At 39.8% G+C, this 18,592-nt stretch overlaps 1 protein-coding gene across 1 annotated transcript; it reads left to right on the plus strand.

Annotated features, from left to right (window-relative positions):
• Window positions 1-12,764: 12,764 nt before the first annotated feature.
• On the plus strand, window positions 12,765-18,283 carry LOC308302877 (mamu class II histocompatibility antigen, DR alpha chain-like; the record flags this gene model as incomplete). Its single annotated transcript, XM_080747195.1, has 4 exons — window positions 12,765-12,853; window positions 13,373-13,630; window positions 17,309-17,590; window positions 18,174-18,283. The coding sequence occupies exons 1-4, from the start codon at window positions 12,781-12,783 to the stop codon at window positions 18,281-18,283; spliced, it is 723 nt and encodes a 240-aa protein (XP_080603321.1). The 5' UTR covers window positions 12,765-12,780.
• Between the last annotated feature and the right edge of the window lie 309 nt (window positions 18,284-18,592).

Genomic DNA, 18,592 nt, shown 5'->3' on the forward strand with positions numbered 1-18,592 from the left:
AAAAATATATATATATATATATATATATATATATATATATATATATATATAGAAATATATTCAAATGGACGTTCATCCCACGTTAAAACATGATTATAAGCTGTTTTGTTACATGTAGAAGTATGTTACATACTCTATAGAGTAGCAAAGAAGCAACAACCGTAGAAGTATGTTGAATAATCTCTAGAGTAGCATCCATCCACAACCGTTACATTTAGCAATGATCATCCGTCATTGTCTTGTCACTTCATGTTAAGACACAGAAAACCCTTTTCTGCTGGTTCCTAAACCAGGGGTCAGAACTCGGAACCCATACATTTTTATGGGCCACAAGTAAATATCTCCTTTTGTCCGTTTCCTACATTAAAAGACCTAAATGTTGCATTGCAACTTGACCCTTCATCGAATCAAATTCTATAGTTGTGCTTTGCAGTGGCGACGTGTTTTGTGCTTGTAGATCTACTATTTTCACTGTAGTTTGGGTCTCTTAGAGGTAAAAAAAAAAAAAAAAGAAAAAAAAAGAAAAGAAAAATGCTTGGTGTGGCGGTTCTTGTATTCTTGTATTTGTTTTACTGAGAAGGTTAGAAATATGTTAAGTTAGGAATAGGGTTAGGTTTTGGTACCGTTTTGGTGAGGTTAAGAATAAGGTTAGGTTTAACCGTTGAGGATTGGTTTAGGTTTAGACATAGTTTTACTGAGGTTAAGGCGAGTGTGTTTTGCGGTGAGTATACTGTATTGGTATGAGGTAGCACCTGTGTTGCCATCTCTCGTGTGAGAAATAAGCCAAACCACCACTTCCAAAAACTAGCCAAAAACAAAGCCAAATCTTGCGAGAGAAATAAGCCAAATTTCATCTTGAAAAATAAGCCAAAACAAGCTCAACGATATGGCTTATTTCTAAAGTAACAAACAAACAAAAAAGATTGGATACATAAATCAGTATACTTACTATGTATAATAATTTAAAGTGATAGTTCACCTATTTTTGACATAAAGCTGTGTGAAATACTTGCCATTAAAACATTGGTCAAAAATGTATTAATTGATTACCAGAGTCCCGTGGTCAGAGTTCTGGTCAGTTTTAGATGAATATTAAGTAGTTCCAATGGGGTGGGGGCCATTTGGCGTGGCCCAATCATTGAAAATAGATTAATCCACAAAACTAGCGTCATTTGTATTGTTGGCCTATTTCTACCATATATAGCGAGGTTTCGTTCTGATCAGCTGACTGCAAAGCACCTTGTTTTGGGGAAATACGTTGCAGCGGCGTAGTGATACTGGACACAAAAAATAGTACCATGTGACAGAGGGGTCAAAGTTGAACGAAAGTTGGTCTATTTGGTAGAAATAGGTCAACAATACAAATTACGCTAGTTTTGTGGATTCATCTATTTTTAATGATTGGGCCATGAGCCCCTGCCAAATCACCGGAACTACTTTATATTCATCTAAAACTGACCAGAACTCTGACCACGGGACTCTGGTAATGGATTAATACATTTGTAACCACTATTTTAATGGCAAGTATTTCACACAGCTTCATGTCAAAAATAGGTGAACTATCACTTTAAGTTTTGGTTATTTATTATAACATTACACACATGCTTGTGCCAGGGCTTAATAAGTAGAGGCACCAGACCAGATGTTGTCTCTCAATGTGATTCTCACTCCTCCGCAAACCTACGGGGAATTATATTATAGCCTACCGTATACATGATAGAAATGTTGGCTGGTTAGATTTGCCAAAGAAGCCACTGCTTTTTTAAAGCAAGCCGCGGTTCTCAATTTATTACCCGTAACAAAAACAAAAGAAGCCAAAAGTCAGTAAATAAACAGACTTGGTATCAGCGGTTGGCACCTCATTCCAGGGGTGGTCTACTCTAGACACAATCATTAACAGTAAAACATCTAAATGTTAGTGGTAGTACTCTGAGTCAGCCATGTCTGTGAAAGGGTCATATCTTTTAATTGACCATAAATCATTTATATATGTAATCATTTATCATGTGTGAGAGTTTATGAGTTGCAATCATTATAACATGCAATCATTTTATTATTTAATGTACAATATGTGAGCCAACACAGCAACTAAATGGTCATCACACAGAAAAACATCAATTCAACACAGATTCTGAATATTCAAATATGCATTCACCTAAAAGTGAGTGAGAACTGAAACAGTTGCGTAAACAAAGTAATGCATTAATATCAATTCAGATTGAATGATCTATTATTTAGCATAGATTAAAGTTAGGGTTAAATGCACTGAACTCTGGACAGAGATAATAATTGATCACAATAGAATCTTCAGTTCATTTTGGTTTTATTTCAGATATTGGACACATTACATAAATAATGAAGTACATTTAATAAATTGACAGTGTTTTTACATGCTGCATTGTCCAGGTGTCCTAACAGGGCTTAGAGAGAAGCACTAGGCTTGTCTAGCCTCACCTACCTTATTGATTAATAAGTGTAAAACAACAGTGAAAGCAGCTGTTTATGTTTAAACATGTCAGACTGGAAGGAACATGGTAGAATTATTGGGGATATTTTAATTTGAACTGGAATAAAAACATAAATAAGTTACCCTCAAACCAGAGCACACATTTAAATTATTGTGTATTCATATTGTTTCATAAATGCATAATTTAAATTATATTTAGATCGCAAAAATCCACCATTATTCATTTGTTGAATAAATGTTTTCCCTGAATTTCAGTTTTCAGATGTACAGTAGGCTACAGTACTGTAAACTGTACAGTACCACAGCTATTGTGTTAGACCTCCAAGCTCACAACTTATCGTGCTGCGACGTGTTGTGAGTTTGGAGGTCTGCTATTTTTTTATATTTTCACCAAAAGGCCCTTTTAAAACTTTCAGCCCCTGCTTCTCATTCTCTGCACGTCCCTATCATCAACTTCTATGAAACAAACAAACAGCACATTTAACGTCCAAACCTTTCCAAAGACCATTTATTTGCTGCATTGGTTCACATATTATTGTCTCTGTCCAGTGGAAGAAACCTCATATGTCCAAAACTGTTACTTTTCAGGAGATGTAAAAAAAAAAGAACCATGTGTTCCAATGGATCCAATTATATTATTTAGTAGTCACAAGCTATTAGCCAATCTACAAGCTCAAAACACTATGCATTGTGACACGTCATAGATCAGCTATTTTGGCTTGTTTTGTTGCAATTATTTTGCATGACAAAGAGAAGAATCATTTATGAAAAAAATCATAAAGGATAAACAGTTGAAACGTGAAGATATGAGGTTTCAACCTGACAGCAACTATATTTAATCAAGAGTGATTTTAAGTTTAGCTATAGATTAGATTTGTGTTTGAATTACTTGGTTTGGCTGATTTTTGTGACTGTAATGAAACTAATGGAGGAAAGAAAACGTAATGAAATACATTCCGGTAACATGGTTTTACCTAGCTGCAAATTGCAACACTAGATTGTTTTAAAATCGGTTGAATCTAGGGTTGCAATACCTCCCATAGGCAGCCAATGCATCAAAACATTTTTTTTGCTATCTGATGGTATTAAACGACATCAAACTCATCAATATTGGGGCTGTATGGAAACCTTGAAGAATCCTCTTTCTATCTGCAAAGTGTTTGTTTCAGAAAAACCCAGCGTAGACGTTTATGAGTTATATCTGTTAATAAATCCGAGCAGATATGTTTATTTTTTAACTTCGGAAGCGCTCGTCTTCTATAACACCATGTGCCTCCTGCATTAGGCTATGTGACCCAGGTGGTACACAGGACCGTTGAGTGACTTCCCACAAGCGAAAAAAAATAATCACCTGAACTGAATTTCTTGATAGAAAGTAGCTCATAACATGTCTACGCTGGGTTTAAAAAGTAAAAAAAAATCTAGTGTTGCAATTTGCGGCTAGGTTTTACCATGTACATCTTCCATGGATTATTTACTCAATAAATCAATAACCCAATGTGTTCTCATCTAATGGTCATATTTTAAACCAATGTGTTCTGTACTTGAATTACAAAATATTATATATATAATTTGACCACTGTCAACCGGGCATCCCTAGTTTGTACCGGCGTGATTTAACATACAACTGTTGGTTTATAAAACATTGCGTGGTTTAACATATAGGTTTATAGAGCTGTCAACATTCCTCCGAAATTAAATTAGAATATTGGTCTTAGAAATTGGCTAGAATATCGAATATATTCGATTATTTTTATTATTTTACAGGGAGAATACAAAAAAAAAAAATATTATCAACTTATAAAAATATACAAAATATATATTTTTATTGAATCTAGCAGAAAGAGGTGTACATAGAAGATGCATGTAGAGAGTAGTGTGTCACGCAGAAATATGTGACCATGTGTAGCCTATAACAACTCCTCCTAGGGTAACGATATTCTATAGGTCACATTTTTCAATATAACGCTACATTCATTAAAGTCTGCATGTTTACTATTTCCCTGACATGGATTAACATTTTCTTGGCCTGGAAATGCCGTGGACACAACGATATGATGGTGAGTTCCTTCCTTCGTAGCAAGGGAAAGTTGGCAAATTAGCAGAAAGATATCTTGTCTGCAACAGTTTGTTACTCACAGACTCCGAGGGTGAAGCTATCAAGCTAACAGCATCACAGTGTGTGTGATGAGAGAGCAGGGAGAGAGAGTTATATAATTCCAGTAGCTATACTTCAAGAGTACAACCATGGGTGGCCACTGGCCAGAGTTATGTTTCATTAGTACAACCGAGTGTGTACGGAATTTTTTTCTTCCATATTCGAGGAATATTCAATATTCAAATATTACTTTGACAGCCTTATAGGTTCATAAGGCATTGCAAGGTTTAACATACGACTGTTGTTCATTGAACTAATCATGGAGAAGCAACATGAATGTGTTCATGCTCCACATCTGCAGCAAAGTCACAGAAAACTTCAGCTCTTTTATTTTGCCAATTTTGTAATAGGCTACTGTGGTGCAGTGTTCATTTTTACATCAATTTCTCATTTAGTTTTAGTCATAGTCTTTTGAATAAATTATATTTATCTTTAGTCACATTTTAGTCATCTGAAATGTTTTAGTTTTACTTGGGCCTTTATATTCCGTTCAGAACGTAGAGCATTGATGAATGGTTTCCACCCTGGTCTGTCTTTGGGCCATCAATCCTCTCCAGCTGTTTCCACCTCAGTCCCTTCTCCTTCACTTCTTGCTCTGTGCTCCTTCTCCAGGTGTTTTTGTCTCTTCCTCTGCTCCGCTTGCCTTGTGAGTTCCACCTTAGAGCCTGTTTGGTTATTGACGTTTTGCTTTTCCTCAGTGTGTGACCAATCCAGCTCCACTTTCTCCTCAACAGCTGTACCTCTATTGGTTCTTGTTTGGTGCGTTCCCTCAGGTTGATGTTGTTAATGCGGTTTGGCCAGAAGATCCTTAGGATGCGTCTTAGGCAGTGTTTTGAATGTCTGCAGTTTATTGGTGATGTTATTGGTGGTCCTCCAGGTTTCACATCCATACAGCAGTATGGATTTGACATTGGAGTTGAAGATTTTGAGTTTGGTATTGAGTGAGATGTTTTTGGTTTTCCAGATCTTATTTAATATGTTGAATGTGATTCTTGCTTTCCCTATTCTTGCCTTCACATCCTCCTCTGTCCCACCGTCCACAGCTAAAACACTTCCCAGTTACTGATGTAAATGTGTCAACCTCTTCCATTGTCTGGTCCCCCATGGTTATGGGATTTGTGCTTTTGTTTTTCATGCGCATTATTTTGGTTTTTGGTCAGTTTATTTTGATTACTGAGCCAATTATTATTTATGGATGGTGAAGAGAGTTGGCCATAGATGGAAACATAATTCAAGTAGGCATACAGTGCAAATCAGGTCTGTTTTTAGCATAAGCAGTGATATTGATGTAGTGATATTGATGAATTCCAAATATGATCAAAGTATTCTGAGGCACCCCTGGACTGGCATCACGGCACCCACTTTGGGAAAACCTGTCCTAGATTACTATTGCTCTGCATGTGAAGAATTACCTTTAGCTGTCCTTGCTTATTGTAAGTCACTCTGGGTTAAGACGGTGTCTGCTAAATGCTTGAATTGTACATTTATTCAAAAGGATAATTACACAAGAAAGCCCAATAATGTTTTTTTTTGTCCATTGTTGCCGATGGTTCATCAGTGTCTGTGTATCTTTGGTATCTTCCAAATATGATAACATGCTCTCTGCGTGTGTGTGTGTGTGTGTGTGTGTGTGTGTGTGTGTGTGTGTGTGTGTGTGTGTGCGCGCGCGTGTGTGCGTGTGTGCCTGCCTGCCTGCCTGCCTGCCTGCCTGCGTGCGTGCGTGTGAGGTCACACATCCCTGCAAGAACATTCATAGTGAATTCATGTGTGCTGGATTGGAATGAGAGCCTAAAACATTTCAACCAGCAGAGGGCGCCCTTTGACCAAAGTAAGGACTTGGGTGACAGATAGTAGCCAGCAGTGGTGGAAGAAGTACTTGCTCACTTTACTAATTTATTTCTCTTAAGTAATAATAATAACAATGAAAAAGATAACCATGGTTATTAATAACTTGGGTTGCATCCTCTCCCTCATAGTTAATGTAGGTCTTTAGTTACATGTTGATTTGTTTTTTTCTGTAGTCTTTTCCATCTCTTGAAATATATATTTTATTTCATGTTGGAAAAACTATAGGATGTCAGGTCAACAGTGACCTGGCAATCAGTCTACATAACCTGCTGTCTAAATTATATTTTATATCCTTTGTGACCTTAGTCTTATTACTGCTGATGCTGCTCTGACACCTGAGTCTCATCATGAGGATTAAATGATGCTTGTGAAGCAGGGTCATGGCCTAACATGAGACTACAACGCTCCCTGGTAAACAACTTGATGGCTTGATAACGCAGTGCTCATTCATTTGAGTCATCTGTTTGGTGCTAGTGTAGCGTCACGGCCGGGAGGCGAACCCGGGACCCCGATATCCCAGGCATGTGCGCTGACCAGTCAGCCAAAGTGCCAGGCACGTTGGTGAGAGCCAACGCACACACTGTATAGCCTACAGTCGTCCCCTCTACCTGGAATCGCGACCACATGCGCCGGCCAGGAGCTAAGCTCAACTTTGAAACCGGGGGGTCCGAGCACGACTCATGGGGGGACAGTCGTCGACTACCAGGCATAGTGTCTACAACGCCGAGGAACTGACGGAAAACTCCGCCAGTACCTATTTGTACCGCTGCCTCCAATGTAGCGTCACGGCCGGGAGGCGAACCCGGGACCCCGATATCTCATGCATGTGCGCAGACCAGTCAGCCAAAGTGCCAGGCACGTTGACGAGAGTCAACACACACACACCATATAGCCTACACTAGATCTAAACAGCCGAAATGATACTTAAATGTATAACCTTCCAAATAATTGCAGCTGCATGCCATGATTACCTGGTGTCCTCTGCTACATTAACTTTCTGAATGTCAGTTGACTGAATGAAAACTTTTTTGAGGAAAACAAAGGGCAAAAGTAAAAAAAAAAACAGAAACCCGAGCAAGAACAGAGAAAATGGCAGCAAATGAACAGAAGCCACTAATCCAGTAGCTTCACTCAGTTTAACTGAGCACAATTTAGTACAGCACATGTTAAATACTCTGACACGACTGACGGTGTCATTAACAGGTGGAAGCAGTCTCTCAGTCAGGGGCCACACAGAGAGAGTATAAATGGTGCATTTATACGGTGCTTTTATCCAAGGCGCTTTACAGAGATTGTGCATTATGTGCATCTGCACGTTTTTTTTGTACATCGGCTATTTTTTTTTTTTTTTTTTTTTTTGAAATCTTGAAAAGTGCTTGAAAAATCTTGAAAGCAAAAAAGTTGCAACATTTATGGGGGGGAAAGTCACACAATCATCACAGTCACACAGCCGTAAGCTGGAGAGGCCTGAGTAAATCAGGAGTGAAATTAGAGGTTGTTGAGTTTCCAGTAAGGCTGCACGATATTAGGAAAGCATGCAATATTTGATAACGTCGTTGAATATACCTCCTCGATCTGACCTTTTGTCAGGTATGGTCCGGGGTTGACATACATGTCCTCAGACATTGTAGTTCATTGTCAAACTGCATGTGTTCTACAACTTGTTGGAAAACTAATGTTAAAAAGAGGAAGATGAAGATGAATGCTTTGAAAGAACAGTGAAGTATCATTTCTCTATCAGTGGTGTAAAACCTTCCAGTAGGTAAATGCAAAGCAGAGGTTAGCTGTTACATGAGCTTGTCCTCAGGCTCTCTGCTCACTAACCGTATCGTCACATTTCAACCGCTACCTCTTTTTCTGCTTCCTTGTTTGTCTCAGCCATGGGTCAGATGGCAGTATATACTGTATGTATCTATTCTTTCATTTAAATGACAGAAAACGATCTTTATGTGTTGACTTCTACCTTCATCCTACACTGCATCAAGGCCTGCATTATAGCCAGGTCTCTGTCAATGTCTTCTGTCATATCTTCATCTCTTCAACCTCTTTCGAAACGAAATGCAGTATATAGTTTTAATGTCATTTTGCTTCATGTTAAGTATAGCAAACTAAAGATCTATTAATTCAAGAAATAAAATAAAATATCTAGCCTAACAAAAAGCAAAACAATGACTCTGAACCAGAGTCCTGCACCGGTCCAATTTTGAAAACCTGTGCCCCGCCCATCAATAATCAGAACCGCAGACCGACCCGCAACCTGTGATTATAAGAAAATCCAAAACCAGACCTGCCCTGCCCGTCACATGCAGTGAAGTAAATAGCCTACAACCTCTAAATAGCTGTGCTGTGCTGTGCTGTGCTGTGCTGTGCTGTGCTGTGCTGTGCTGCGCTGCGCTGTGCTGTATGCTGGTCTGTGTTTATTACAATTTAGGCATTTAGCAGACAATAATATGTACATTGAAACCATACACATGGCATCTGTCTACATTAGATGCTATCTAAACGACATTTTATCCTTGTGACCTTAGTCTCATTACTGCTGATGCTGGTCTGACACCTGAGTCCCGGCTCACCTGAGTCCCGTCCTTAATTGTGAAGCGTGGTCATGCCTAACTTGAATCTACAATGATCCCTGGAAAGCAACTTGGGGCTTGATAACACGTTTATAGTTAAATCAGCTGTTTGGTGGGAGATGTAAACAGCTGTAATTCTGCTTAAATAAATACACTTCCAAATAATTGCAGCTGTCATGACTATACCTGTCTGTCGTCCTCTGCAACACTAGCTTATTCATTTAATTATGAGAGTCTACAAGAACACTCTTGTTGCAAATTTATCAAATTAACACTCTTTATATTTAACTGTGTGTGTGAGAGAGATGCTACTCTGTGATGTGTCACGGCTGGTACAAATTCAAATATTATCAAAGTAGTCTGTGGCTTCCCTGGACTTTCGTCACGGCACCCCAGGGTGCCATGGCACCCACTCTGAGAAACCCTGCTGTACTGTACTGTTGTGGTTCTCAACCTTTTCAGGCCACGACCCCCAAAATAATCCTATTTTAACTGGGGACCCTCCCACCCTGACGAGCACTGAGAGTTGAGGCATTACATTTTGTAAAACACGGTTCTATTGTGTGAAAATAGCTGATCTACATGCTCACCACACCTCACGTTTCGAGGCGTTGTGAGCATGTAGATCTGCTATTTTCACAATTTATGCCTCTAATATTTGACCATTTGCATATACCCGCTATACAATTAAACTTTATGTTGGTTTGTTTACTGTTGAGGGAGAAAACAATGTTGCGTATTAAGTTAATCATCTGGGGACGCCCCAAAATAATGTTGGTCCCGAACCTCAGGTTGAGAACCACTGCTGTACTGTAAGCCATGCTGTGTTCATTATTACTGCTGATTCTGCTCTGACACCTGAGTCTCAGCATGAGGATTAAATGATGCTTGTGAAGCAGGGTCATGGCCTAACATGAGACTACAACGCTCCCTGGTAAGCAACTTGAACGCTTGATAACGCAGTGATCGTTAATTTGAGTCAGCTGTTTGGTGCTAGATTTAAACAGCCGTAATGCTGCTTAAATTTAAAACCTTTACAATAATTGCAGCTGCATGCCATGACTACCTGGGGTCCTCTGCAACCCTACCCGACCCAGCGACCTTGCCCAGAGGGACAAATCAATATTTTAGAACCGAACCGCCTGGGTTCTCGGTTCGGCTTTTGGGTAATCGGGTCCTGGCAGACCTGTGTTACCCTCTACAGTAGAGTAAAAGAAAAAGCATGATTAATAGATAATCACAGCAAGAAGGTTAGTGAGCCTGCCTGGGCAGAGCCTCTAACTACCGTAATTGCCGGACTATAAGCCGCGGCTTTTTTCCCATGTTTTGAACCCTGCGGCTTATACAACGGTGCGGCTTATATAAAGATTTTTACAACTAACGGACAGTTAGTTAGTTTTACAATGGTCTTTAACAAGGATTTATATATAGATTTATACAGCTAACGGCCACCAGCAGATCTAATAGCAGATCTACAAGCTCAAAAGCTTGTAGATCGGCTATTTTTGCTTCTTTTGAATTGGAATCCTGGATTATTTTTTGTTGTTTTTGAATTGGAATCCTGAAATGTAACATTTTTATCTAATTTCAAACGCATTTAGTTATATACTCATGTTAACTTTATGAACCTAAATACAAATACATTGGACATAAAAAAATACATTTTTACTAGTCATTAAGCTACTAATATAGACTGATGGAATTAAAGCAGGTCATGTTTGGAATTGTAACAGCTGAAATCAGTAATATATCAGTATTCCGGTATTAACCTGCGGGCCGCATTAAGTGAAGGTGGGGGCCGCATGTGGCCCCCGGGCCGCCAGTTGCCCATGTATGTCATAGAACATGACATTCTTTGGTGGTCAAAGTAGTAATTAATTAGACAAAAAATAATATTAGTAGTAATATAAAATATGTATTGCTTTTCTTGTTACTGAGTGAATCAGGAAGTGAAATTAGAAGTTAAGTTTCTAGTAGGAAGTTTCTGTTGTGAGAAGCACGCACGCACGCACGTGCACACACACACACACACACACACAGCAGTTATTTAGCAGCAATAATATGTTCAGGTGGCTCATTAAACAGCTGTTTGGGGTGTTTTTGTTTCTCCCAGAGGGTAAAATGCATGGAAACATGATCTCTTATGGAACCCTTCTTATGATGAATTGGAGAGTTGGATTAAGACGTGTGTGGCTACAGAAACACTTGAGTTGCTTTATTTGATATCGTAGCGTTTTGGTGTCCTGAGCTGCTTGGAATCAAAGCCCATCTCCAGACCAGACGGAAGCTGTGCCAAGAAAACTATAGCTCTTTTGTTGTTGTTTTTTTCTTTTCTCTTTCAGTTGCACAATAATATTATTCATTCATTTCATTGATAACATAGGCCTACAAATCACTGCTTTAACTAAATTTTCTGCTAAATATTCATATCTAAGGCCAATAATGTATGATTTTATTTTAAGATATTATTTATTTCCACTTTGAAATTGCTCTATAAATGAAATGTTTGGTTGCCAAAAATGTCCCCCATAAAATAAAATAAAACAGGGCATAAAGGTTTCAGAGCCCCTGCTCTATGGGATGGGTAAGGTCTGTCTGTCTGTCTGTCTGTCTGTCTGTCTGTCTGTCTGTCTGTCTGTGTGAAATGAGAACATCAGAGCAGGGGTCTTCAACAGGGGGTCTGGGACCCCTAGGGGGTCCACAGAGTTACTACAGGGGGGTCAGTAAATCTGTGTGATGTGAAATGCTTTTTTTTTCCAACCATTTGAACCCGTGCAACCTTTTCTGAGGGGAACATTAGACAGAAATAGCTGAAGCTCAAGACGCCTCACAGCGCGAGTCGTTGTGAGCTTGTAGATCCACTATTTTCGGCAAAGAGGTTTGGTGTAGTGGGGAAAAAAGAGCAGACCAAGTACAAGTTTTCTAAGATATATTGCAACTGGTTAACTGTGAATACACATTAACATGAATCCAACGCAATGCTACACAACTCTATGAAGCTATCTATGAAAACAATGAAAGAGTTTAATTTGATACAATATATGTGGTGGGGGTCCCTGCTTCCTCCCTCTCAGCTATAAGGGGGTCCCTGCTTCATCTCTCTCTCAGCTATAAGGGGGTCCCTGCATAATCTCTCTCTCTCAGCTATAAGGGGGTCCCTGCTTCCTCTCTCTCAGCTATAAGGGGGTCCCTGCTTCATCTCTCTCTCAGCTATAAGGGGGTCCCTGCATAATCTCTCTCTCTCAGCTATAAGGGGGTCCCTGCTTCATCTCTCTCAGCTATAAGGGGGTCCCTACTCCATCTCTCTCAGCTATAAGGGGGTCCCTGCTTCATCTCTCTCTCAGCTATAAGGGGGTCCCTGCTCCATCTCTCTCTCAGCTATAAGGGGGTCCCTGCTCCATCTCTCTCTCAGCTATAAGGGGGTCCCTGCATAATCTCTCTCTCTCTCAGTTATAAGGGGGTCCTTGGCCTGAAAATCGTTGAAGACCCCTGCTTACACACCCTCTACTCTATTAACTATGTTTACCTGCAACAATTCAGAATGTTGTCTACTTGGAGACAGATGACGCAACAGTGTATCTGTAACCTGATTGGCTGATTTGTCTAAACCACAGAACAAATCTTCCGTCCTCCTTTCCTCAGACACCAGAACTTCTGTTGAAGTTGTTTATTCTGTTCAGCAGAGTTCAGTAAACACTGTTTATTCTGATCACTTCACTCGGTTTGTAGCTGTGATGATGAAGATGAAGATTACAGCCACCCTCCTCATCCTCTCCTGTGTGCTTCGTGTCAAAGCCATCCCAGGTGGTGAGTACTGTACATCAGAGTTATGTTAATTTTATTGTTATAAAATACAAGTTTATTTTCAGGCACGTGCCACTGATAGGGCCCAAGGGGGCCATCAGGCATTTCCCTGGGCGTTGTATTAATGACATTTTAAGGTCACTTGGCCTTTGCTGGTGTACATTATCTTTGTGGGCGCAAGGCCACATGCCAGGGCAGTAAGACCATCAAATAAACTGGTTTAAGTCCAGGGAAATCATTAATAATTATACAATGTACATCTTTCAAAACATAGCATAACTATCAGTGAAATCACTAACTAATGCTTATAATAGAACATAAATAATAAATAAGCATTTGAATCTGCTTCATATCGTGAGAACAATTATACATTAAAATGTGTTTCAGAATAATATTTAAACATAGCATTTGTATTTTTGTTGTTTGTTTGAGTGTTTAATATCTGTTGACCGGATCATGTGTCGTTGTCACTTTGAATAAGTTTAATTAAATGTAATCTTTGTTTGTTTTCTTCCCTTCCAGTTGTACACAAGGACATTAGAGTTACAGGCTGTTCAGACACAGATAAAAACATGAATAAAGAATTCATGTTTGGACTGGACGGTGAAGTGAGGTGGTACGCTGACTTCAACCAGGGGAAGGGGGTGCAGCCTGTGCCTACGTTTGTAGATCCACTCACCTACCAAGAAATGTATCAAGTAGCTGTGGGTGAACAGGAGACCTGCAAACTCAACCTGGACCGCACTCGCACCGCTCTGAAAAACCCACCAGTGGAACAAGGTACAGAAATAAAAAAATAAAACGGATGCTAAAATAAAAATGATGTTTCGAAAATATTTTATAAAAAAATATGTTCATATATGTGTTTCTGTTCAAAAATGTCCACAAAAAGCGTAAAATAATGATAAAATAATAATTTTGGCTGTTGTCAGGCTGACACTTTGTTTACATCCTAGTCTATTCTTTTATATGGATTGATAGGATGTAAACAAAGTGTCAGCCTGACAATTGCCTATATATATATAGATGTATTTTTTTTAAGCCTGCAATGATAAATATATTTGCATTGAACCGTTCCATACGAGGGTCTCGGTTCGGTACGCGCTACAAACTGAACGGCGCATTCAAAAGCCTATACAAACTACACAAATTTCACAATCAAGGTGCTTTATTATGTCACAACCCGTTATCAGCCTGTTATTGCGGCCACTGCCAAGACCACTTGACTCAGCCATAACTAAATTTTGAACTACCATACATTTTTTAAATTAAAACGTGTACATATTCATCGGAATGTCTTCTTTCATTTGCTGGTGCTCATTATTGTCTGCCAATAAAAATATATCATGATAAATATCGTGACTTCGCAGGGGTGAGAGTGGTTTGAAATTCTTGCCGAAACTGTCCCAAAATTTGTCGCGCGGCTGCCGAAAAACCTCTAACCCCCCAAAACCCCCGAAATGCTTAGAAAACTGCATTTTGGCACAGTTATACATACACGCATTACACTTACTGTAACATGAAACATGATTGCAATCCTAAAGGAAATATCTATAATAAGCCTCTTTATATTGTTCATTGTTCCATACAGAAGGGTAAGCAGTAGGGCTGGCAGAATCACCTAAAATAAGATCAGATAAGATAAGATGTTTATGTTAAGACAACAACATTTTGTTTATAGTCGGGGGATATCTTCAGAAATAGTGTCATATCCTGGAATAAATTCCTTACCAAAAAAATCCTTCACCAATGTGTTTGTAAAGGTGTCTAGTAACACATCTCACAAAGACTGACATTTAGTTTCCTTAGGGGAATGGGTGACAGCTGCTGAAAGTTGGGATCCCATTAAATTAACTATACAGGATAAAACACACCAACATAAATGTGCTTTAAGGAGCATGTGACAAACTAGGCGTTTTTCATGATTCTGAATCCATTGCAACCATTTGTTTTGGTTACCTTGGGGTAACCATATTTTGACTAAACCATATTTTTGTGGGGGCGTTTTTAGCCCAAGGAATGTTTTTCGTGCAAAACAAATGTTTGCAATGGATTCAGAATCATGAAAAACCCCTAGTTTGACCCCTCACATGCTACTTAAAGCATATTTATTTTGGCGTGTTTTATCCTGTATAGTAAATTTAATGGGACACCAACTTTAATTAGCTGTAACGGATTCTCCTAGGGAAACTGAATTTCAGTCTTTGTGAGATGTGTTACTAGAGACCCTTACAAACACATTGGTGAAGAATTGTTTTGGTAAGAATTTATTCCAGGACTTTTTAACAAGTTGCGTGCCAAGGCCGCAAGAGGCCGCTAGAGTGCCAGACATTTCTCCATAAGGCTTCATAGTACATCCGGGTACCCAGGCAGAAGTGCCTTGCGTTTTCACAGCATGCAGTGTTATGAACGTGGACCGGAGGAAGAGAGCTAAGAGTTAGCTATCGGCTCTTTTTTTTTTAGAAGCCGGATCTGAGGCTATTTAGCCGCAAAACAAACTTCGTCGCTGCCCTAGGAACACAGTTCAGAGAAAAAGGTCTCTAAAGATGTGAGAATGTATTGGATTAGGCGGCGCAGTGCGGCGGCGTTACCCGATTACGGGCCGGTGGAAAGAGAGCGCGGTAGGTGGCCTGGATCATAGACCGGGGCTTCGTTGAGGCCTCCGATTAATTAATTCATTTTATTAAAAAAGCCGGACTAGATCGGGATCGGCACCTCGGAATACGTCGCGCAGCCGACAGTATAGATTGAGTTTTTTTGGGGGGGGCTCTAAACTTTATTCTAAACCATTTTCAATTGAATAAATCGTCGGACCATCTAGAATCGGTCATTGGAAAGCGTAGGACGAGCCAGGACCACCCACATCTCTACAAGCAGCTCAGGGTAAGTAAAATAGCAAAAAAAACATTGTATTGTATTGAAAAAAAGCCGAACTTGTTCGGGATGGGCACAAGAAGGGTTAAGATATCCCCCGAATATTAGTATATCCACATAAACACAGTAGCAGCATCAACAAAGAAAGAAATACTGATAGAGCAACATCAAATCAAATCAAACTTTATTTATATAGCACGTTTACAAACAGGCAAGCTGAACCAAAGTGTGTTCCAAAGTCGAGGGGCTGTGGCCGTAAAAGAACGGTAAGGTTCCACAAGGGCAGAGAAGTAAAATGGAGACAGTCCGTTAAATGATTTGTATGTAAATAAAAGCATCTTAAAATCTATTCTAAAATTAACGGGAAGCCAGTGAAGGGAGGCAAGGACAGGGCTAATATGTTTGTGTCTTTTTGTACCAGTGTGAGGAGGCGGGCCACCTCCTCACATGATTCCATCCTAGTCAAGTCACCATCAGTATTTGTTCTCTCCCCAGGCCCCCACACACATGTAAAGCATTTTTGAGTAGGCCTACTTAGAAAAGCACTATATAAATTCCAGATAATACAATATATTATTATTAATATTATTATAACCAGTTGTGTAAAGTAAAGTACATTTACTCAAGTACTGTATTTAAGTACATGTTTTAAATATTTGTAGCCTATTTTACTGGAGTATTTCTAATACTTTTACTTCTACTCCACTACATCTAGGGGGTCCGTGGCAAAATACATATCATTTTGGGGGTCCTTGACATGACAATGTTTGAGAACCACTGATAGCAACACAAGTTATTTTCAGAAAACTGTTAGGATTTAGAAGACATTTGCCTATCAGTGGTTAAGGACCCCCAAAATATGTATTTGGCCGCGGACCCCCGTCTCAAAATATTTTGTTCCACGGATAGACCCCCATCGCAAAGTATTTTGTTCCAGGGACACCCAGAAGCAAAGATTTGAGTTAAAGATTTTCACTCTAAATTTAGGTCTATTCTGCATCTAGCTTAAGGCCACAGAATCGTTGGGAAACGTGCAGTCGTCTATTCAGCATCTAGCTTAAGGCCCACAGACTCGTTGGGAAACGCACGGTCGCCTCACATGCAGGCACAGACACGACAAGTGTGACGCTCCTTGTCAAACAGACAAACACCGAAACACAAACAGCATGGATTACACAATTTACACTGACACAAACGCACAGGAATAATTTAGAAGCACTTAATCAGAAAATATAACTAGTAACACTTGTGTATGTTAATCTGACATTAGAGATTGTTTACTTCTTGGACGTGCGTTATGTAAACGTTTTCACATGAAAATAGAAGATCTGCAAGCTAGATTGGTTATAAGGGTTAAAGTGGTTAAGCTTGATACTATATTAAGTAATTTAGCTGGGGACCCCCTGGAAGCCCCTCAAGGATCCCCTAGGCCTAGAATATGGGTGTTGTTGAAAGTTGAAAACCAAGACATGGATGTGTTTGTAATGACAATGACAATTAATAACAGATTCATGAAAAAGAGAGGGGCCCGATCAGTCAGCTGGATGATGTGTCTCTGTGTCTTTATGTTTCATGTGTCTTCAGATGCTCCTGACTCCATGATCTACACCAAACACCCTGTTGAAGTGGGAGTGTCAAACGCTCTCATCTGTCATGTGACTGGTTTCTATCCTGCACCAGTGACCATCACTTGGACCAGGAACAACCTCAACCTGACCTCTGACATCACCACCACCGTCCCGTACCCCAAAGATGATGGAACCTACCGCCAGTTCTCCAGTGTGAAGTTCACACCAGAGCAGGGAGACATCTACAGCTGTACAGTCAACCACCAGTCACTGACTGGACCTGAGACCAGGATATGGGGTAAGAACACTGCTGATATATGATAAAACACTGTCTATAAATAAACCCCATTAGGGATTAGCTGGGCCGCTAATTCTCACTCAATGTCCTCTCGGTCACCTGCATGTCCTCTCTCAGTGCATCCATAATCCCTTGACCTTCCTCTTCTCCTCTAGCCTCTCCATCTTCAGCATCCGTCTCCCTCATCTCTCCTCATCCCAGGAACCAAATCCCTTTTATGCCCATATATGAGATAAGGAGATCCCTGTAATGTCAGGGGCACCAAATCCCTTTTATGACCATATGGAGATCCCTAATGTCATCAATATTAAGCCCATATCTGTGAATATCTATGGGTACCAGGAGTCTCCATATATGGGTAACTGGTCCGATATACATCACCGGCCAGATGGCCAAGACATGCGTCTTACTGGTACTGTATAGTAGCTGTGTGTGTATGTATATTTATTTGTGTGTGTGTGTGTGTGTGTGTGTGTGTGTGTGTGTGTGTGTGTGTGTGTGTGTGTGTGTGTGTGTGTGTGTGTGTGTGTGTGTGTGTGTGTGTGTGTGTGTTTCTTTCCAGATGTGGACCATGACCTTCCAGCTCCACCCAGCATGGGTCCAGATGTGTTCTGTGGGGTGGGGCTGACCCTGGGAATGCTGGGGGTTGCCATGGGAACCTTCTTCCTCATCAAAGGAAACCAATGCAACTAAAAAATCAATGAAATATGAATTCAACAAGTCAAAATTATTCAAGTTGCTAATAATGTTTTAATTTTAGTGATGCACAATATTATTGCTAGCATATCGACAATTCCAATATCTTTTCACAGATATTGACCGGCATTTTTTCACCAATATTTCACCACCAATAAAACCAGATGAATCTTATATTAGGCAGGCTACCAGTATACATAACTAACCTTATTACTAAACCTGATCATAAACTATTGGGACAAAGGAATAATGGGAAGTCATAATTATGAGCAGACCCCCGTTCCATGTTGTACTTCTGTGTAACCT

This window comes from Nannobrachium achirus (assembly GCF_963921795.1).
Source record: "Nannobrachium achirus genome assembly, chromosome: 18".
In the NCBI taxonomy this organism is placed as follows: Eukaryota; Metazoa; Chordata; class Actinopteri; order Myctophiformes; family Myctophidae; genus Nannobrachium; species Nannobrachium achirus.